At 42.5% G+C, this 16,994-nt stretch overlaps 1 protein-coding gene across 1 annotated transcript in view; it reads left to right on the top strand.

The window, feature by feature from the left end:
* The window catches only part of dock3 (dedicator of cytokinesis 3), a 946,041-nt gene that overhangs the window by 834,285 nt on the left and 94,762 nt on the right, over nt 1-16,994 (top strand). The window contains exons 36-37 of the mRNA XM_072280136.1: nt 12,049-12,109; nt 16,843-16,936. Of these exons, the coding sequence (XP_072136237.1) occupies nt 12,049-12,109; nt 16,843-16,936 (155 nt within the window). The remainder of the gene's footprint in view (nt 1-12,048; nt 12,110-16,842; nt 16,937-16,994) is intronic.

The following is a 16,994-nucleotide window of genomic DNA, read 5'->3' as shown; positions in this document are numbered from 1 at the left end:
AACCGCAGCCGACACTAAGTCCATCCGTCGGAAAGCTTTGAGCCTCCGACCAGCCCTTCCAATACAGCCTCCCGAGCGCCTTCAACCTAGCCCCGGCCGCTGAAACACGCCAAGCCAAGGATTTGGGGCCTTCTACTCCAAAGATTCCGGTTACCACACAGTAACAGCGGCAGCAAAGCGGACATTTCAGAAGTTTTCCAGATGTTCTTCCGTGCTCTCACGTCTGTCTCCATCAAATTCAAATTGTGCACAGTCCCCTACTTGATAGATAACAGATATTCATCACTGGAGAGGGTACGCGCGCTGCCGTCGCGCCATCTTCTCCTCATTGCAGTTCTTAGCTCTATCCATAATCATTCAACACCTTCTGACACTATGCCACCTCTTTTAATGATTTGATTTCACTTTTTACCAACTGCCCCCTCTGCCATTCTGCTTGTCATTTCGATACAATGTATATCCTTGGACATTAAGCTCCCAGCTATAATCTTCTTTCAGCCATGATTCAGTGATGCCTGCAACATCATACATACAAATCTGCAACTGTGCTACAAGTTCATCTACCTTATTTTGTATACTGTGTGCATTCAAATATAATACCTTCAGTCATATATTCACCCTGATCTGCAGCTACTATTATCCACCTTTCCTATGTTAATTCTTGTTTTGAAATATATGCAGCTCAAAATACTAGTAGCACAACGCTCAACTTTTTGATTCCTAACTTTGTCAGAGGTCTTACCAATATCTGCCTCCACAACTTCTTAACTAACAGTTCTGGCGGTCTGGTTCCCATCCCATGCAGCTAGTTTAAACCACACCATGCAGAATTAACAAACCTCCTTGTTAGGATATTAGTCCCCCTCCAGTTCAGGTGCAAACCAACCCTTCTGTACAGGTCCCACCTTCCCTGGAAGAGAGCCCAATGATCCAGAAAGTCTGATCCCCTCCCTCCTACACCAACTCTTTAGCCACATATTAAACTGTATAATCTTCTTAGTTGTGGCCTCACCAGCAATGTGACATGGGTAACAATCCTGAGGTAACAACCCTGGAAGTCCTGCCCTTTAACTTAGCACCTAACTCCCTGAACCCCCTATGCAGAACCTCATCGCTCATCCTACCCTTGTCATTGGTAACTTACATGGACCACGACCGCTGGTGGTTCACCCTCCCACTTAAGAATGCTGAGGACTCGATCCGAGATGTCCCGGGCCTTGGCACCCGGGAGGTAACATACCATCCGGGAACCTCGTTCTCATCCGCTGAGCCTCCTCTCCTTCTTCTAACTACCAAATCCCCTATCACCACAACATGCCTTTTCTTCCCCCTTTCCTTTTCTCCCCCTCTTTCCTTCTGAGTCACAGAGCGGACTTAGTGCCAGAGACCCAACTACTGTGACCCTCTTCTGTTAGGTCAACCCTCCCCCCCACCCAACAGTTTCCAAAGTGATATACGATACATGTTGTTGAAGGGGGGAGAGGGGGCACTTGACTGGCTCTGCACTAGCTCCTTAACTCCTTTCCCCTTCCTGTCACCCATTTCCTGTGCCCTGCATCTTGGATGTAACTATCTCTCTATATATCCTATCTATCACCCCTTCAGCCTCCCGAATGACCTGGAGTTCATCCAGTTCCAGTTCCAACTCCTTAACAAGGAGTGTTGGAAGCTGCAGCTGGATGCACTTCTCGCAGTTGTCATCAGGAACACTGGAGATCTCCCTGCCTTCCCACATCCCACAAAAGGAGCATACCACTATCTTGCCTGATATCTCTACTGTCCTAGCTGAGCAGATATAAAGAAGGGAAGGAGAAAAAAAAACAATCTTGAGGTTTTTCTTTTGATTTCTCCTAGCTGAAGCCTCAAAGAGCTAAAGCCTCAAAATCACCACTCTGACGATGACCGCTGTACTTGCTCCTGCCTTCCTTTAATTTACTCTTGCTTATCAACCCAAATGTGAATTGGTTGCTGGTCAAAGGTCTATTTTGCTGAAGTGACTCGCTGCTCCCTTTTCTACTCAAGCAGTGGACCCGAATGAAATCCCCTCCTCTCAAAAATCCCTCTAAGTTGTAGCATAAGTTACAAGAAGGCATATGGTATGTTGGCCTTCGTTAGTCAGGAACTGGGTTCAAGAGCCATGAAGTAATGTTGTGGCTCTAACTCTATTAAACCCTAGTTAGACCAGGGTTATGTTCAATTCGGGTGTCTCCTTATAGGAAAGATGTGGAAGCTTTAGAGAGCATGCAGAGGAGATTTAACAGGGTGCGGCTTGGGTTAGAGAGCGTAACTTCTGAAGGTAGATTGAGTGAGCTAGAGCTTTACTCTTTGGGGTGAAGGGGGTGAGAGCTGGCTCTATAGAGGTGTACAGAATGATAAGAGACATAGATCAAGTGGATAGTCAGAGACACTTTCCGGGATGGAAAGGGCTTAATTTTAAGGTGATTGGGGGATGTCAGAGATAAGGCCATTACACAGAGAATGGTGAGTGCATGAAACACCCTGCCAGGGGTGGTGGTCGAGGTAGATATAGAAAAGGTATTTAAGAAATTCTTAAATAAGCATATGGAAGATAGCAAAATGGAGGGTTATGTAGGAGGGAAGGGTTAGATTGATCTTAGAATAGGTTAAAAAGTTGACATAGCACTATGAGCTGAAGGGACTTTGTGCTGTATTATTCTATGTTCTATGAATGTAACAGTGTGCTTATTCCTTCATTGATTTCAGACAATGCAGTTTTAAAAGTTAGCAATAGCTAGTAGAGCAACGTCAGATCCTTCACTAACGAGCTTCTATCTGACAATGACTTTTACTGGTAGTTACATATAACAATAATTAATTGAAAAATTATAAATCTGTAAACATATTAATGCATGCATGGTGCATAAATGTTGCAACATTTCCCAGAGGTTTAAAAATACTTTAGGTCTTGTCATTGTCAGTTCATGGGATTCCTCCGATGAAGCTGACAGAACCCACAAAGGGCCTTCAACTTTCTTTGTTTCATTTGTAATGAATGTTTCAGTTATGTATAGTGTGAGTTTGAAAGTCTATAATGGTGGGCATATTAATTTGATTTGACATGGGAAATAATTAAATTCCTACCCATGTATCCATAGGCATGTAAAGCTTCTAAAAACCAAACCTATTCTTCTTCAGTACTTGTGCTTCTGGATACTCCTGATCTACATTGTCAAGGTTCCAGGAATTTGTTTCCTTGCTGTTAACTTTCATCATTTTCTTTTCTATTGCCCTGGAATGGGTAATCTTCCCATCTTTGTCTTGTCCTTATCGGGAGCTTTTGATTGTATGACCTAGTTTCTATCAGTCCTTAAGGTCTGGTCATCAGCTGCACCCAGTTTTGAATTGACAAAACTCATCTCTTGCAAAATACTAGTCAGGTTTGAAAGAGGTGATGAATATCACAGACCGTCTTTCTGAAGCAGGCAATTAATCACGGGTAATTTTTTTGAGAATGGCATTGTGTTTCTACGACAATTCGGGACTGTTTTTTCATCTGTCTGTTGTGTCTCATGATTTGTCCTATATATAGCATTCTAGTCTGCATGGTCAATTTGGAATTAAAAGAATACATGAATAATTTAAATTAATATTTTATGATATCACCAATTTTGTCAACAACCAGTGATTTCCTATAATATGCCTGAATTGGCGCAATGGTAATTCAAATGAATTATATGTTAAATATTAAATAATATTAATAGTATATCACACTAGCCCTATTTAAAAGGGTAAGTGCCTTTTCCAAATTCACATTGTTTCTGAATCAAAATGTTTAATACGAAAGCATTAATTCTCTGACTTTCTGGCTTACCAAATCTCTCTGTAGATGTTCCTCAACTAATCAGAGAGTAATGTGGCTGGTTGCTTTCAAACAGTCTATCAAATAATCATTATGCAGCATTTAGTAAATAGAGTTGCCTGTCAACCTTAGATTAGAGCTGCCACTATGCCAGCAATGCTCTTTTGTACTAATTGAACAATCTCTTTCTGATAACTGAACATGACACTATCACTAAGAAGTATCGGAATGTGTTAATACAGTACCAGAGGTACATATTGCCACTGGATAATTGAAGGAAGTTTGGGATTTTGTTTAAGGAAAATATCAAAGTTCAGATTCAGATTTATTTATCATGTACATACAGTAAATGTGTCATGTGTGTCAACAAACAACACACCTAGGGATGCGCTGGGGCAGCCCACAAGTGTTGCCACACATTCCAGCCCAACATCGCATGCCCTCAATGCTTGACAGAACAATAGTGGGATTACTGCCTGTGCCACGCGACAGTGAGAGTAGGAATGCGATGAGGTGGAGGATAAATGCGTGGCTGAGGGATTGGAGCAGGGGGCAGGGATTCAAGTTTTTGGATCATTGGGACCTCTTTTGGCGCAGGCGTGACCTGTACAAAAAGGACGGGTTGCACCTGAATCCTAGGGGGACCAATATCCTGGCAGGGAGATTAGCGGGGGCTACTGAGGTGACTTTAAACTAGAATGCTTGGGGGGTGGGAATCAAATTAAAGAGGCTAGGTGTGAGGAGGTTAGTTCACTACAGGGGGATGGGAACCAGTGCAGAGAGACAGAGGGGTGTAAAGTGAGGGTAGAAACAAAAAGTACTATGGAGAAAAGTAAAAGTGGCAGGCCGACAAATCCAGGGCAAGCATTAAAGAGGGCCACTTTTCAGCATAATTGTAAAAGGACTAAGAGAGTTGTAAAAGAGCGCCTGAAGGCTTTGTGTGTCAATGCAAGGAGCATTCGTAATAAGGTGGATGAATTGAAAGTGCAGATTGTTATTAATGATTATGATATAGTTGGGATCACAGAGACATGGCTCCAGGGTGACCAGGGATGGGAGCTCAACGTTCAGGGATATTCAATATTCAGGAGGGATAGACATGAAGGAAGGGGAGGTGGGGTGGCGTTGCTGGTTAAAGAAGGGATTAACGCAATAGAAAGGAAGGACATAAGCCGGGAAGATGTGGAATCGATATGGGTAGAGCTGCGTAACACTAAGGGGCAAAAGACGCTGGTGGGAGTTGTGTACAGGCCACCTAACAGTAGTAGTGAGGTCGGAGATGGTATTAAACAGGAAATTGGAAATGTGTGCAATAAAGGAACAGCAGTTATAATGGGTGACTTTAATCTACATGTAGATTGGGTGAACCAAATTGGTAAAGGTGCTGAGGAAGAGGATTTCTTGGAATGTATGCGGGATGGTTTTTTGAACCAACATGTCGAGGAACCAACTAGAGAGCAGGCTATTCTGGACTGGGTTTTGAGCAATGAGGAAGGGTTAATTAGCGATCTTGTCGTGAGAGGCCCCTTGGGTAAGAGTGACCATAATATGGTGGAATTCTTCATTAAGATGGAGAGTGACATAGTTAATTCAGAAACAAAGGTTCTGAACTTAAAGAGGGGTAACTTTGAAGGTATGAGATGTGAATTAGCTAAGATAGACTGGCAAATGACACTTAAAGGATTGACGGTGGATATGCAATGGCAAGCATTTAAAGGTTGCATGGATGAACTACAACAATTGTTCATCCCAGTTTGGCAAAAGAATAAATCAAGGAAGGTAGTGCACCCGTGGCTGACAAGAGAAATTAGGGATAGTATCAATTCCAAAGAAGAAGCATACAAATTAGTCAGAGAAAGTGGATCACCTGAGGACTGGGAGAAATTCAGAGTTCAGCAGAGGAGGACAAAGGGCTTAATTAGGAAAGGGAAAAAAGATTATGAGAGAAAACTGGCAGGAAACATAAAAACGGACTGTAAAAGCTTTTATAGATATGTGAAAAGGAAAAGACTGGTAAAGACAAATGTAGGTCCCCTGCAGACAGAAACAGGTGAATTGATTATGGGGAGCAAGGACATGGCAAACCAATTGAATAATTACTTTGGTTCTGTCTTCACTAAGGAGGACATAAATAATCTTCCAGAAATAGTAGGGGACAGAGGGTCCAGTGAGATGGAGGAACTGAGCGAAATACATGTTAGTAGGGAAGTGGTGTTAGGTAAATTGAAGGGATTGAAGGCAGATAAATCCCCAGGACCGGATGGTTTGCATCCCAGGGTGCTTAAGGAAGTAGCCCAAGAAATAGTGGATGCATCAGTGATAATTTTTCAAAACTCGTTAGATTCTGGACTAGTTCCTGAGGATTGGAGGGTGGCTAATGTAACTCCACTTTTTAAAAAAGGAGGGAGAGAGAAGCCGGGGAATTATAGACCGGTTAGCCTAACGTCGGTGGTGGGGAAACTGCTGGAGTCAGTTATCAAGGATGTGATAACAGCACATTTGGAAAGCGGTGAAATCATCGGACAAAGTCAGCATGGATTTGTGAAAGGAAAATCATGTCTGACGAATCTCAGAATTTTTTGAGGATGTAACTAGTAGAGTGGATAGGGGAGAACCAGTGGATGTGGTATATTTGGATTTTCAGAAGGCTTTTGACAAGGTCCCACACAGGAGATTAGTGTGCAAACTTAAAGCACACGGTATTGGGGGTAAGGTATTGGTGTGGGTGGAGAGTTGGTTAGCAGACAGGAAGCAAAGAGTGGGAATAAACGGGACCTTTTCAGAATGGCAGGCGGTGACTAGTGGGGTACCGCAAGGCTCAGTGCTGGGACTTCAGTTGTTTACAATATATATTAATGACTTGGATGAGGGAATTAAATGCAGCATCTCCAAGGTTGCGGATGACACGAAGCTGGGTGGCAGTGTTAGCTGTGAGGAGGATGCTAAGAGGATGCAGGGTGACTTGGATAGGTTGGGTGAGTGGGCAAATTCATGGCAGATGCAATTTAATGTGGATAAATGTGAAGTTATCCACTTTGGTGGCAAAAGTAGGAAAACAGATTATTATCTGAATGTTGGCTGATTAGGAAAAGGGGAGGTGCAACGAGACCTGGGTGTCATTATACACCAGTCATTGAAAGTGGGCATGCAGGTACAGCAGGCGGTGAAAAAGGCAAATGGTATGCTGGCATTTATAGTGAGAGGATTCGAGTACAGGAGCAGGGAGGTACTACTGCAGTTGTACAAGGCCTTGGTGAGACCACACCTGGAGTATTGTGTGCAGTTTTGGTCCCCTAATCTGAGGAAAGACATCCTTGCCATAGAGGGAGTACAAAGAAGGTTCACCAGATTGATTCCTGGGATGGCAGGACTTTCATATGAAGAAAGATTGGATGAACTGGGCTTGTACTCGTTGGAATTTAGAAGATTGAGGGGGGATCTGATTGAAACGTATAAGATCCTAAAGGGATTAGACAGGCTAGATGCAGGAAGATTGTTCCCGATGTTGGGGAAGTCTAGAACGAGGGGCCACAGTTTGAGGATAGAGGGGAAGCCTTTTAGGACCGAGATTAGGAAAAACTTCTTCACACAGAGAGTGGTGAATCTGTGGAATTCTCTGCCACAGGAAACAGTTGAGGCCAGTTCATTGGCTATATTTAAGAGGGAGTTAGATATGGCCCTTGTGGCTACGGGGGTCAGGGGGTATGGAGGGCAGGCTGGGGCGGGGTTCTGAGTTGGATGATCAGCCATGATCATAATAAATGGCGGTGCAGGCTCAAAGGGCCGAATGGCCTACTCCTGCACCTATTTTCTATGTATGTTTCTATGTAAAACAGAACAAGACAAGCAACCAAACAACAGTAAAATAAGCCCCTGTCCTCCCTTCCACCCTCCATGCAAACAGTCCTCAGATTCCAGACAGGTCTCCAGTCTTCAGCCATCAGGCCTTGACTTCGACTTTTGATCAACCTTTGGACTCTGATCATCAGTATCAATACCCAGACTAGCCGATGACGACCTCGAATTCCAGGATCGAACTCTGGGCCCGCTGACTGACAAGCCCTCGCGCCTCCTGCTTGCACAGACATCCAATCCGAGGGACCTAACATCCATAGGTGTCCTTCATCACCCATCCACATCTACAAGCATGCAGTGGAGGCGTAGACTCCAAATATCCTTTGTCCCATGTCTACATGTCTGGGAAGCCTAGCTTCTAACTCCTCCACATCTCTAGCCCTAAACGCTAATCTGACCTCTAACACCCCCACCTCACCCCCACTAAGCTTTAATCTGATCCTTAACTCCCCTCTCTGGACCCAAAACTATTTTACAAACTTAAAATACAACTAAGTCTAAGCCGTGATAGAGACTGTAGCTCGATGCTATTTTGAAGAAAAGCAGCTACCAGTTATTTCTCCGGACTCATCATGCAGTCAGAGGTACAACTCGTGAGATAGTCTAAAGTTATGGTAATTCCCAGTAGATGAGTATCCTGTGTTCAATGAGAGCTAGTACAGAAAGTGCTTGATTGTTAATTTCGGTGAATTGGCACGCCTTTGAGAGGTTTTAATGACAATTTGTTAAGTTAGATTTATTAATGGAGTGTTTTAAGTATTTACTGAGTTTTTTTATGTTTGGTGCTTGTCTCAAAATGAGAAGGATCAGGGGTTTATTAGTTGATACCTCACATTTGAGCTAAATTTGTTGAAAGATGTACTGATAGTTTGTACCATGGTTTCAATATATTGAGCTTTTCAGGAATAAATGTGTAGAATCTGAAATCCAACTTCATTTCAAAGGTGTGCTACATTTTAAAATTCATCCAAGTCAACAATTCCAAGACTCAACAGAAAATGTATCCAGCTATTGCATTAGTTTAATTCATCAGATGTAAACTGCCTTCCTCAATTGTATGCTGCATGGTACTTTTCTAAAAGTTCCCTTTTCAGTTCTTTTAAGATATTCTTAGAGGTTCCCCAGGGCTAACAAATCATAGAATTGGAATTATTCAGTTTATCCATGGCCCATTATGAATAATTCAGTAACATTTGAAATGTCGTTCTGTTTTAATCAGAAATACAACATGGTAACAAGCCCTTCCAGCCCATTGAGTCCACACCTCCCAATCACACCCACGTGACCAATTAACCTGTTAACCCATGCATCTTTGGAATGTGGGAGAAAACCAGAGCACAGTCATGGGGAGAACGTACTTACAGACAATGGCAGGAAATGGACCCACATCATTGGTGGTGTAATAGTATTACGCTAGCCTCTTTGCTACCAGAAACTTACCAGTCCTATGATATTATTCTGTTTTGGAAACTAATCTTCCCATTTTCAGTGTTCTTGGGTGGAACTTGTATCTAGACAAGCACCAGAATTTCCTTGGCATAGAGGACAACGTGCAACTGTTGGAAGATGGAATTAATATGGATAGCTGCCTGCTGGTGGGCATGGATGTGATGGGCCAAATGGCCTGTTTCCCTGCTGTATCTCTCTATGATAGTTAGGGCTGGGTAATGAAAGAATATTATCACTAAGTGCTCTTTAAAAAAAGGCATAAAATGCAAGTTTTGGGATATGTTTTAAAACAATGGATGGCTACATTAAGAAAATTATATGCATTTCTGGTTGCCATAGTATAACAAGGGTGTAATTGCACTGGGGAGGTGCAGAGGGACTGGAGCATTTTATTTAAAAAGCAGAGTTTGAATAGTCTGGGTTTGCTTTCCTCGGAGCAGAAAATTCTGAAGGATAACCTGACCAACATCTGCAAGATTAGGAGGGGTGTAAGTAGTATAGATCAGTGGTCCCTAACCTCCGGGCCGCGGACCGATACCGGTCCGTGAAGAATGCAGTGGTGCAACGGTAGCCGGAACACACCCAGCACATCTTTAAGAAAAAGCCAAAACAAACAAGCTAATTAATTAGGTGCTGCCTGACACATAAATGTCAGCTCAGATCAGAGGCAACGCAATCGGCAATCGCCTCTGATCTGGGCCGACATTTACGTGCCGCACGGCACCTAATTAGTTTGTTTATTTCGGCTTTTTTCTTAAAGATGTGCTGGGTGCGTTCCGGCTACCGGTGTACCGCTGCATTCTTCACGGCCCGGTATTGGTCCGCGGCCCGGAGGTTGGGGACCACTGGTGTAGATGAGAGGGGGTTGCCTAAGACAAAAGGCAGAGGTTTACAGTGAGAATGGGAGATTTAGAAGAAGAATTTTTGACACACAGAGGGTGGTTAAAATCTGGAATGTGCATCTTGAGGAGTTGAAGACAAACTGCCTCACATCATTCAAGGACCATTTAGATACAGGTTGAGTACCTCCTATCCGAAATTCCGAAGTCTGAAAACTTTTGATATCCAAAATTTGAGCACTGACATAAGTCACAAAAAGGAAAACTCCACAAGGCTCTGGGAAGGTTCCCAGGCGATGCGCAGGTCTCTGCACACGACGGACAGTTCTGAGAAGTGATCTCACATATGTAATGAACAGATATGTAATGAAAATTAGGAAAAACTAAGATCTTGGTCATGTATGAAAGAGTGGATTTGTCAACGTCAGAGTGAACATATGCCACAACATGAAACAAGCAAAGATATATTTATCAGGAACTGAAAATTGAAGGTAGTTATTAATATTCAGCAGGCTGGTTACAGAAATTTAAGAAAAGTCACAGCATTAAATTTTAAAGATTTATGGTGATAAAGCATCTGCTGATCACGAAGCTGCAAGAAATTAATTGATGAGCTTGCCAAGATCGTCACTGATGAAAATCTAACACACTAAAAGCACTATAGAAAGCATCCTATCTGGATGCATCACAGCTTTGTACGGCAACTGCTCTGCCCAAAATCACAGAAACTGCAGGGAGTTGTGAATGCAGTGCAGTCCATCGTGCAAACCACCTCCCCACCATTGACTGTATACTTTTCCTGCTGCCTCAGGCAAGCAGTCAACATAAACAATGACTGCTGCCACCCTGGTCAATCTCCCTTCTCCCCCACTCCATTGCACAGAAGGTACAGAACCCTGAGAACACAAACCACTGGGCTTACTTACAGCTTCCTACCGGCTGTACTTCAAGACTCTTGAACTGACCTGCTGCACAATAAATATGAACTCTTGATCTCTGTCTACTTCACCATGTCCCTTGCATTTTATTAGCCTACTTGCACTGCACTTTTTCTGCATCAGTAACAGTATCCCCCCACCCCTTTGTACTACTTTATGTATTGAATGACCAGTCAGGGTAGCATGCAAGACAGCATAGCAGTTACCATAATGCTTTTACAATGCCAGTGATTTGAGCTCAATTCCATCACTGTCTGTGAGAACTTTGTATGTTTTCCTCATGACAGCGTGGACTTCCACTGGGCGCTTCGGTTTCCTCCCACATTCCAAAGATATATGGGTTAGCAGGTTAATTGGTCACATAGGTGTAATCAGGCTGCAAGGGCTCATTGGGCTGAATGGGATGGGCCTGTTATCATGCTGTATCTCTGAAGAAATAAAATAAGGCTTTTCACTATCTCAGTACTGTGACAATAATAAGCCAATGACCAATTGAACACTGTGGCACTCCTCTGCAGTGGACACTACAACATAAAATTCACCAAACTCTCTACTAAGATTTGAATAAATCCACTTGAAGAAAACATCAGGAAGCAAATCACACACAAATGTTAGCAGAAATCTGTAATTCTCTCACCCCAAGATTTTGAATGCTGTGTCACTTGGAACTATGAGTTTTGAGAATATTGGAAGCTCATTTGGTGAGGACATGAAGATAAAGAGTTGAGTAATAGATCAGCCATGATCCAACTAAATGTGAAGCAATCTTTAGACACCGAAGGACTTACTACCATTCCTGGTTCAAACTGATGAAATAAAGAGTGCTTTCTAAAAAACTGTTAAGTTTTAACTGCCCCCCACAACCTATACAAACAGATCTATTCCCTGAAGCATTTGAATCTGTTGTAATACAGCACAAAATTTAGGTACTTGGCTATACAATTCCTTTCTCACGGCACCTTGTGAAACCTTGGGATGTGACACTTCATTATGGCAGTGAAGTTTCAGTCTGACTTCACTAATAAGTTACCTATGTATTATTTTACAGAAATCTGGTATGCTTTATAATAAATCCAGTACAATGTCATGTATTTTTGTATCTGTGTAAACAGTTCCTAAGCACAAGTTCCTTTTTTTTCTCCAATAGGGATTGTATGAAAGGAGATGATGCAGAAAATAAGAAGATTGGTTGTACTGTTAATTTGTTGGTAAGCGGTTAAATTTCTCTTTAAGGTGATTTTTCTTTTCATTCACTAAAAGAAATAAAAATTTAATTCCAATTTCATTACAAAGTGTCATTGACATGCATTTCTTGGTCAGATATGCTTTGAGTTAGATATAAGTTATAATCCTCTCAGTATTTCTATAACATGTATAACCCTCTGGTTCTGTCGGCTGTGTAAGTCTAGGGAAGACCATCTCTGGCCCCACTAAACGTATGAGATTGCGATGCAAAACCTGTTTGTGTGGATGCTGTGTGATGTGTTACCCCGTTACAAATCAGTACCACGAAATAACAGATAGGAGACCATATGCAATTAAACAATTTAGCTTTGTAATCCTTAATTTGACTAGAAGGTTAGTAAAGTAAAACAAAAAGAAAAGGGCCCATTTTAATGAAACAGTCTAATGTGCACAAGTTGGAGCTCACGGCTTCCCTTCCACTGGCCCACCATCAATTTCCCCAGGCTTTGTCAACTCCCGGCCCCACTCCAAGTCCACTCATTTCTGGTGTCTACGACCTCTCCTTTCTGGCTTCTTCTCTCCCCATCTTCTGCCAAACAAAAGACCCAGACCACCTTGGTCGCAGGCACACAACAAGAAAAAAAACACTCCTTTCATTGGACGGTGTACATTCCAAAGCCGCCATTACCTCTAGCCATAACCTAAACCTGCTGCTACAGAAAAACCATTACATTAGCAGTGAAACCTTTCACAGGGTGTTACACATGACTTTGGTGGAAGGTTATGGATTCTTCAGAAGTGTTTCATAGAGCTTGGTAGAATGCAGAGTAAAACTCCCTGAACACAGTCACATCAAATATTCCATAAGGAAGAGTATGGCTTAGATTCAATTCAGATTTAATTTGGATTTATTCATTTATAAGACCATAAGACATAGGAGCAGAATTAGGCCATCTGGCCCATCAAGTCTGCTCCACCATTCAATCATGGTTGATTCTTTTTTTTTTTCCATCTCCTCCTCAACCCCAGTTCCTGTAATCTTTGATGCCACCTATCAATCTCTGCCTTAAATACATCCAACGACCTAGCCTCCTCAGCTGCATGTGGCAATATATTCCACAAATTCACCACCCTATGACTAAAGAAATTTTTCTGCATCTGTTTTGAAAGGGTGCCCTTCTATCCTGAGGTTATGCCCTCTTGTCGTAGACTCTTAGGCCTTTCAACATTCGAAAGGTTTCAATGAAATCACCCCCCCCCCCCCCGCCATCCTTCTGAATTCCAGCGAGTACAGATCCAGAGCCATCAAATGTTCCTCGTATGATAACCTTTTCATTCCTGGAATCATCCCTTTGAGCCTCCTCTGGACCCTCTCAAATACCAACACATCTTTTCTAAGATGAGGGGCCCAAAACTGTTCACAATACTCAAGCTGAGGCCTCACCAGTGCCTTATAAAGCCTCAGCATCACATCCTTGCTCTTGTATTCTAGACCTCTTGAAATGAATGCTAACATGGCATTTGCCTTCCTCACCACCGACTCAACCAGCAAGTTAACCTTCAGGGTGTTCTGCACAAGGACTCCCCATATCCCTCTGCATCTCAGATTCCTGAATTTTCTCCTTGTTTAGAAAATAGTCCACACATTTATTTCTACTACCAAAGTGCATGACCATGCATTTTCCAACACTGTATTTCATTTGCCCATTCTCGTAATCTGTCTAAGTCCTTCTGCATCCTACCCGTTTCCTCAACACTACCTGCCCAAACTTCATATCATCTGCAAACTTAGCAACAAAGCTTTCTGTTCCATCATCTAAATCATTTATATACAGCATACAAAGAAGTGGTCCCAACACCGACCCCTGCAGAACACCACTAGTCACTGGCAGCCAACCAGAAAAGGATCCTTTTATTCCCACTCGCTGCCTCCCACCAATCAGCCAATGCTCTAACCATGTTAGTAACTTTCCTGTAATACCATGGGCTCTTAACTTGGTAAGCAGCCTCATGTGTGACACCTTGTCAAAGGCCTTCTGAAAGTTCAAATATACAACATCCACTGCATCCCCTTTATCTACCCTACTTGTAATCTCCTCAAAGAATTCCAATAGGTTTGTCAGGCAGGATCTTCCCTGAGGGAAACCATGCTAACTTTATCCTAACTTTGTCACCAAGTACTCCATCACCTCATCCTTAACAATTGACTCCAACATCTTCCCAGCCACTGAGGTCAGGCTAACTGGTCTATAATTTCCTTTCTGCTGCCTTCCTTTCTTAAAGAGTGGAGTAACATTTTTAATTTTCCAGTCCTCTGGCGTCATGCCAGAGTCCAATGATTTTTGAAAGATCATTTCTAATGCCACCACAGTCTCTGTCGCTACCTCTTTCAGAACCCGAGGGTGCAGTTCCTCTGGTCCAGGTGACTCATGTGCCTTTAGGTCTTTCAGCTTTTTGAGCACCTTCTCTTTTGTAACAGTATCTGCACCCACTTCTCTTCCTTCACACACTACATCAGGCATACTACTAGTGTCTTTAACAGTGAAGACTGATGCAAAATACTCATTTAGTTCATCAGCCAACTCCTTGTCCCGTTATTATTTTTCCTGCCTCATTTTCTAGCAGTCCTATATCCACTCTCATCTCTTTTATTTTTAACATACTTGAAAAAAACTTTTACTATCCACTTTGATATTATTTGCTATTTTGCTTTCGTATTTCATCCTTTTCCTTCTAATCATTTTTTTAGTTGCTCTGTAGGTTTTCAAAAACTTCCCAATCCTCTATCTTCCCACTAATTTTTGCTTTGTTGTATGCCCTTTCCTTTGCTTTTACAATAACGTTGACTTCCCTTGTCAGCCACAGTTGTACCATTTTTCCATTTGAGTATTTCTTCATTTTTGGAACACACGTGTCCTGCACCTTCCTCATTTTTCCCAGAAACGCATGCCATTGCTGCTCTGCTGACATCCCTGCCAGAAGCTCCTTCCAATTGACTTTGGCCAACTCCTCCCTCATACCACTGTAATTTCCTTTACTCCACTGAAATACTGCTACATCGGACTTTACTTTCTCCCTATCAAATTTCAAGTTTAACTTAATCATATTGTGATTACTGGTTCCTAAGAGTTCTTTTACCTTAAGCTCCCAAATTGCCCTCAATTCATTACATAGAAGGCTCAATAACAAACTGCTCTAAAAAGCTTAGACATTCAACAAATTCACTCTCTTGAGCCCCATTGCCAACCTGATTTGCCCAATCGACCTGCATGTTAAAATCTTCCATAACTACCATAACATTGCCCTTTTGACTCACCTTTTCTATTTCCTGTTGTAACCTGTGGTCCACCTCCCAGCTACTGTTGGGAGGCCTGTATATAACTGCCATCAACGTCCTTTTACCCTTGCAGTTTCTTAACTCAACCCACAAGGATTCAACATCTTCCGATCCTTTGTCACATCCTTCTACTAATCTCATGCCATTCTTTACCAGTAGAGCCACACAACCCCCTCTGCCTACCTTCCTATCCCTCCAATATAATGTGTAACCTTGGACATTCAGTTCCCAACTACAACTATCCTTCAGCCACGATTCAGTGACGGCCACAAAATCATACATGGCAATCTGTAATATTGCAATAAAATCATCCACCTTATTTCTTATACTATGCACATTTAGCTACAACACCTTGAGTACAATATTTGCTGTCCTTTCTGACTCTGCGTCCGTAATGATTTGATACTCAGCCTGTTGGCTGCAACTAAGTCCCATCACCTGCCTGCCCTTCCTGACAATCTGACTGCATGCTATCTTTACTTTTTTACCACCCATCCTTTCCTGAGTCCCTTCACTCCTGTTCCCACTCCCCTGCCAAGTTAGCTTAAACCCTCTCCAACAGCTCTAACAAACCTGTCCACGAGAATATTTGTCACCCTTGGGTTCAGGTGCAACCCGTCACTTTGGAACAGGTCATACCTCTCCCAGAAGAGATCCCAATTATCCAAGACCCTGAAGTCCTGCCCCCTGCTCCAGCTTCTCAGCCAGGCATTTACCTGCTAAATCATCCTGTTTCTACCCTCATTGGCACATGGCACAGGCAGAAGTCCAGAAATTGCTACCCAGGCGGTCCTGCTTCTCAGCTGTCTGAATTCTTTTCAGGACCTCTTTGCTTTTCCTTCCCATGTCATTGGTACCAATATGTACCAAGACATCTGGCTGCTCCCCCTCCCTCTCCAAAATCTTGTGGGCACGATCTGAGATGTCCCTGAGCCTGGCACTTGGGAGTCAACATACTATCCGGGTGTCCGTTCATGTCCACAGACTCTCCTGTCTGTTCCCCTCACTATTGAGTCCCCTATCACTACTGCTCCCTTCTTCTCTCTTTCCCTTCTGAATCTCAGAGTTGTATATGGTAACATTTATGTACTTTGATAATAAACTTACTTTGAACTTTGATCTGAAATCCAGACCTCCAGCTCTGAGCTCTCTAAATTCAAAATAAAGGCATCCCTAGAAAGAACCATCTAATATTGCCGGGTTAAGCATAACTCAGGTTACATACCATCTAAAACTGCTACATATACAGTTCCATCCTACACTCCCAAGATGAATACAACAGCATCAAACATAGTAAGATTTTCAAGCAACATCGTTAGACATAGGCTGTGTCTGGGTTCTCAGTTAAGATTACCTCTTTTTACTAGCATGTTTCAGCTCTGATTTTCAAGTGTTTATAGAAATTTACATTTATTTCAGAACTTTTACAAGTCAGAGATTAACAAGGAGGAGATGTACATCCGTTATATCCATAAACTGTGTGACATGCATCTACAGGCTGATAATTACACAGGTAAGGGTCAGTAAGCTTGATACAAGTTCCATAGAAATGAAAAGTTTCATATTGTGCT

This window comes from Mobula birostris, chromosome 16, assembly GCF_030028105.1.
Source record: "Mobula birostris isolate sMobBir1 chromosome 16, sMobBir1.hap1, whole genome shotgun sequence".
In the NCBI taxonomy this organism is placed as follows: domain Eukaryota; kingdom Metazoa; phylum Chordata; class Chondrichthyes; order Myliobatiformes; family Myliobatidae; genus Mobula; species Mobula birostris.
Note: the sequence above shows the minus strand (reverse complement) of the source record. Positions and strands in the feature narration are given on the sequence as shown.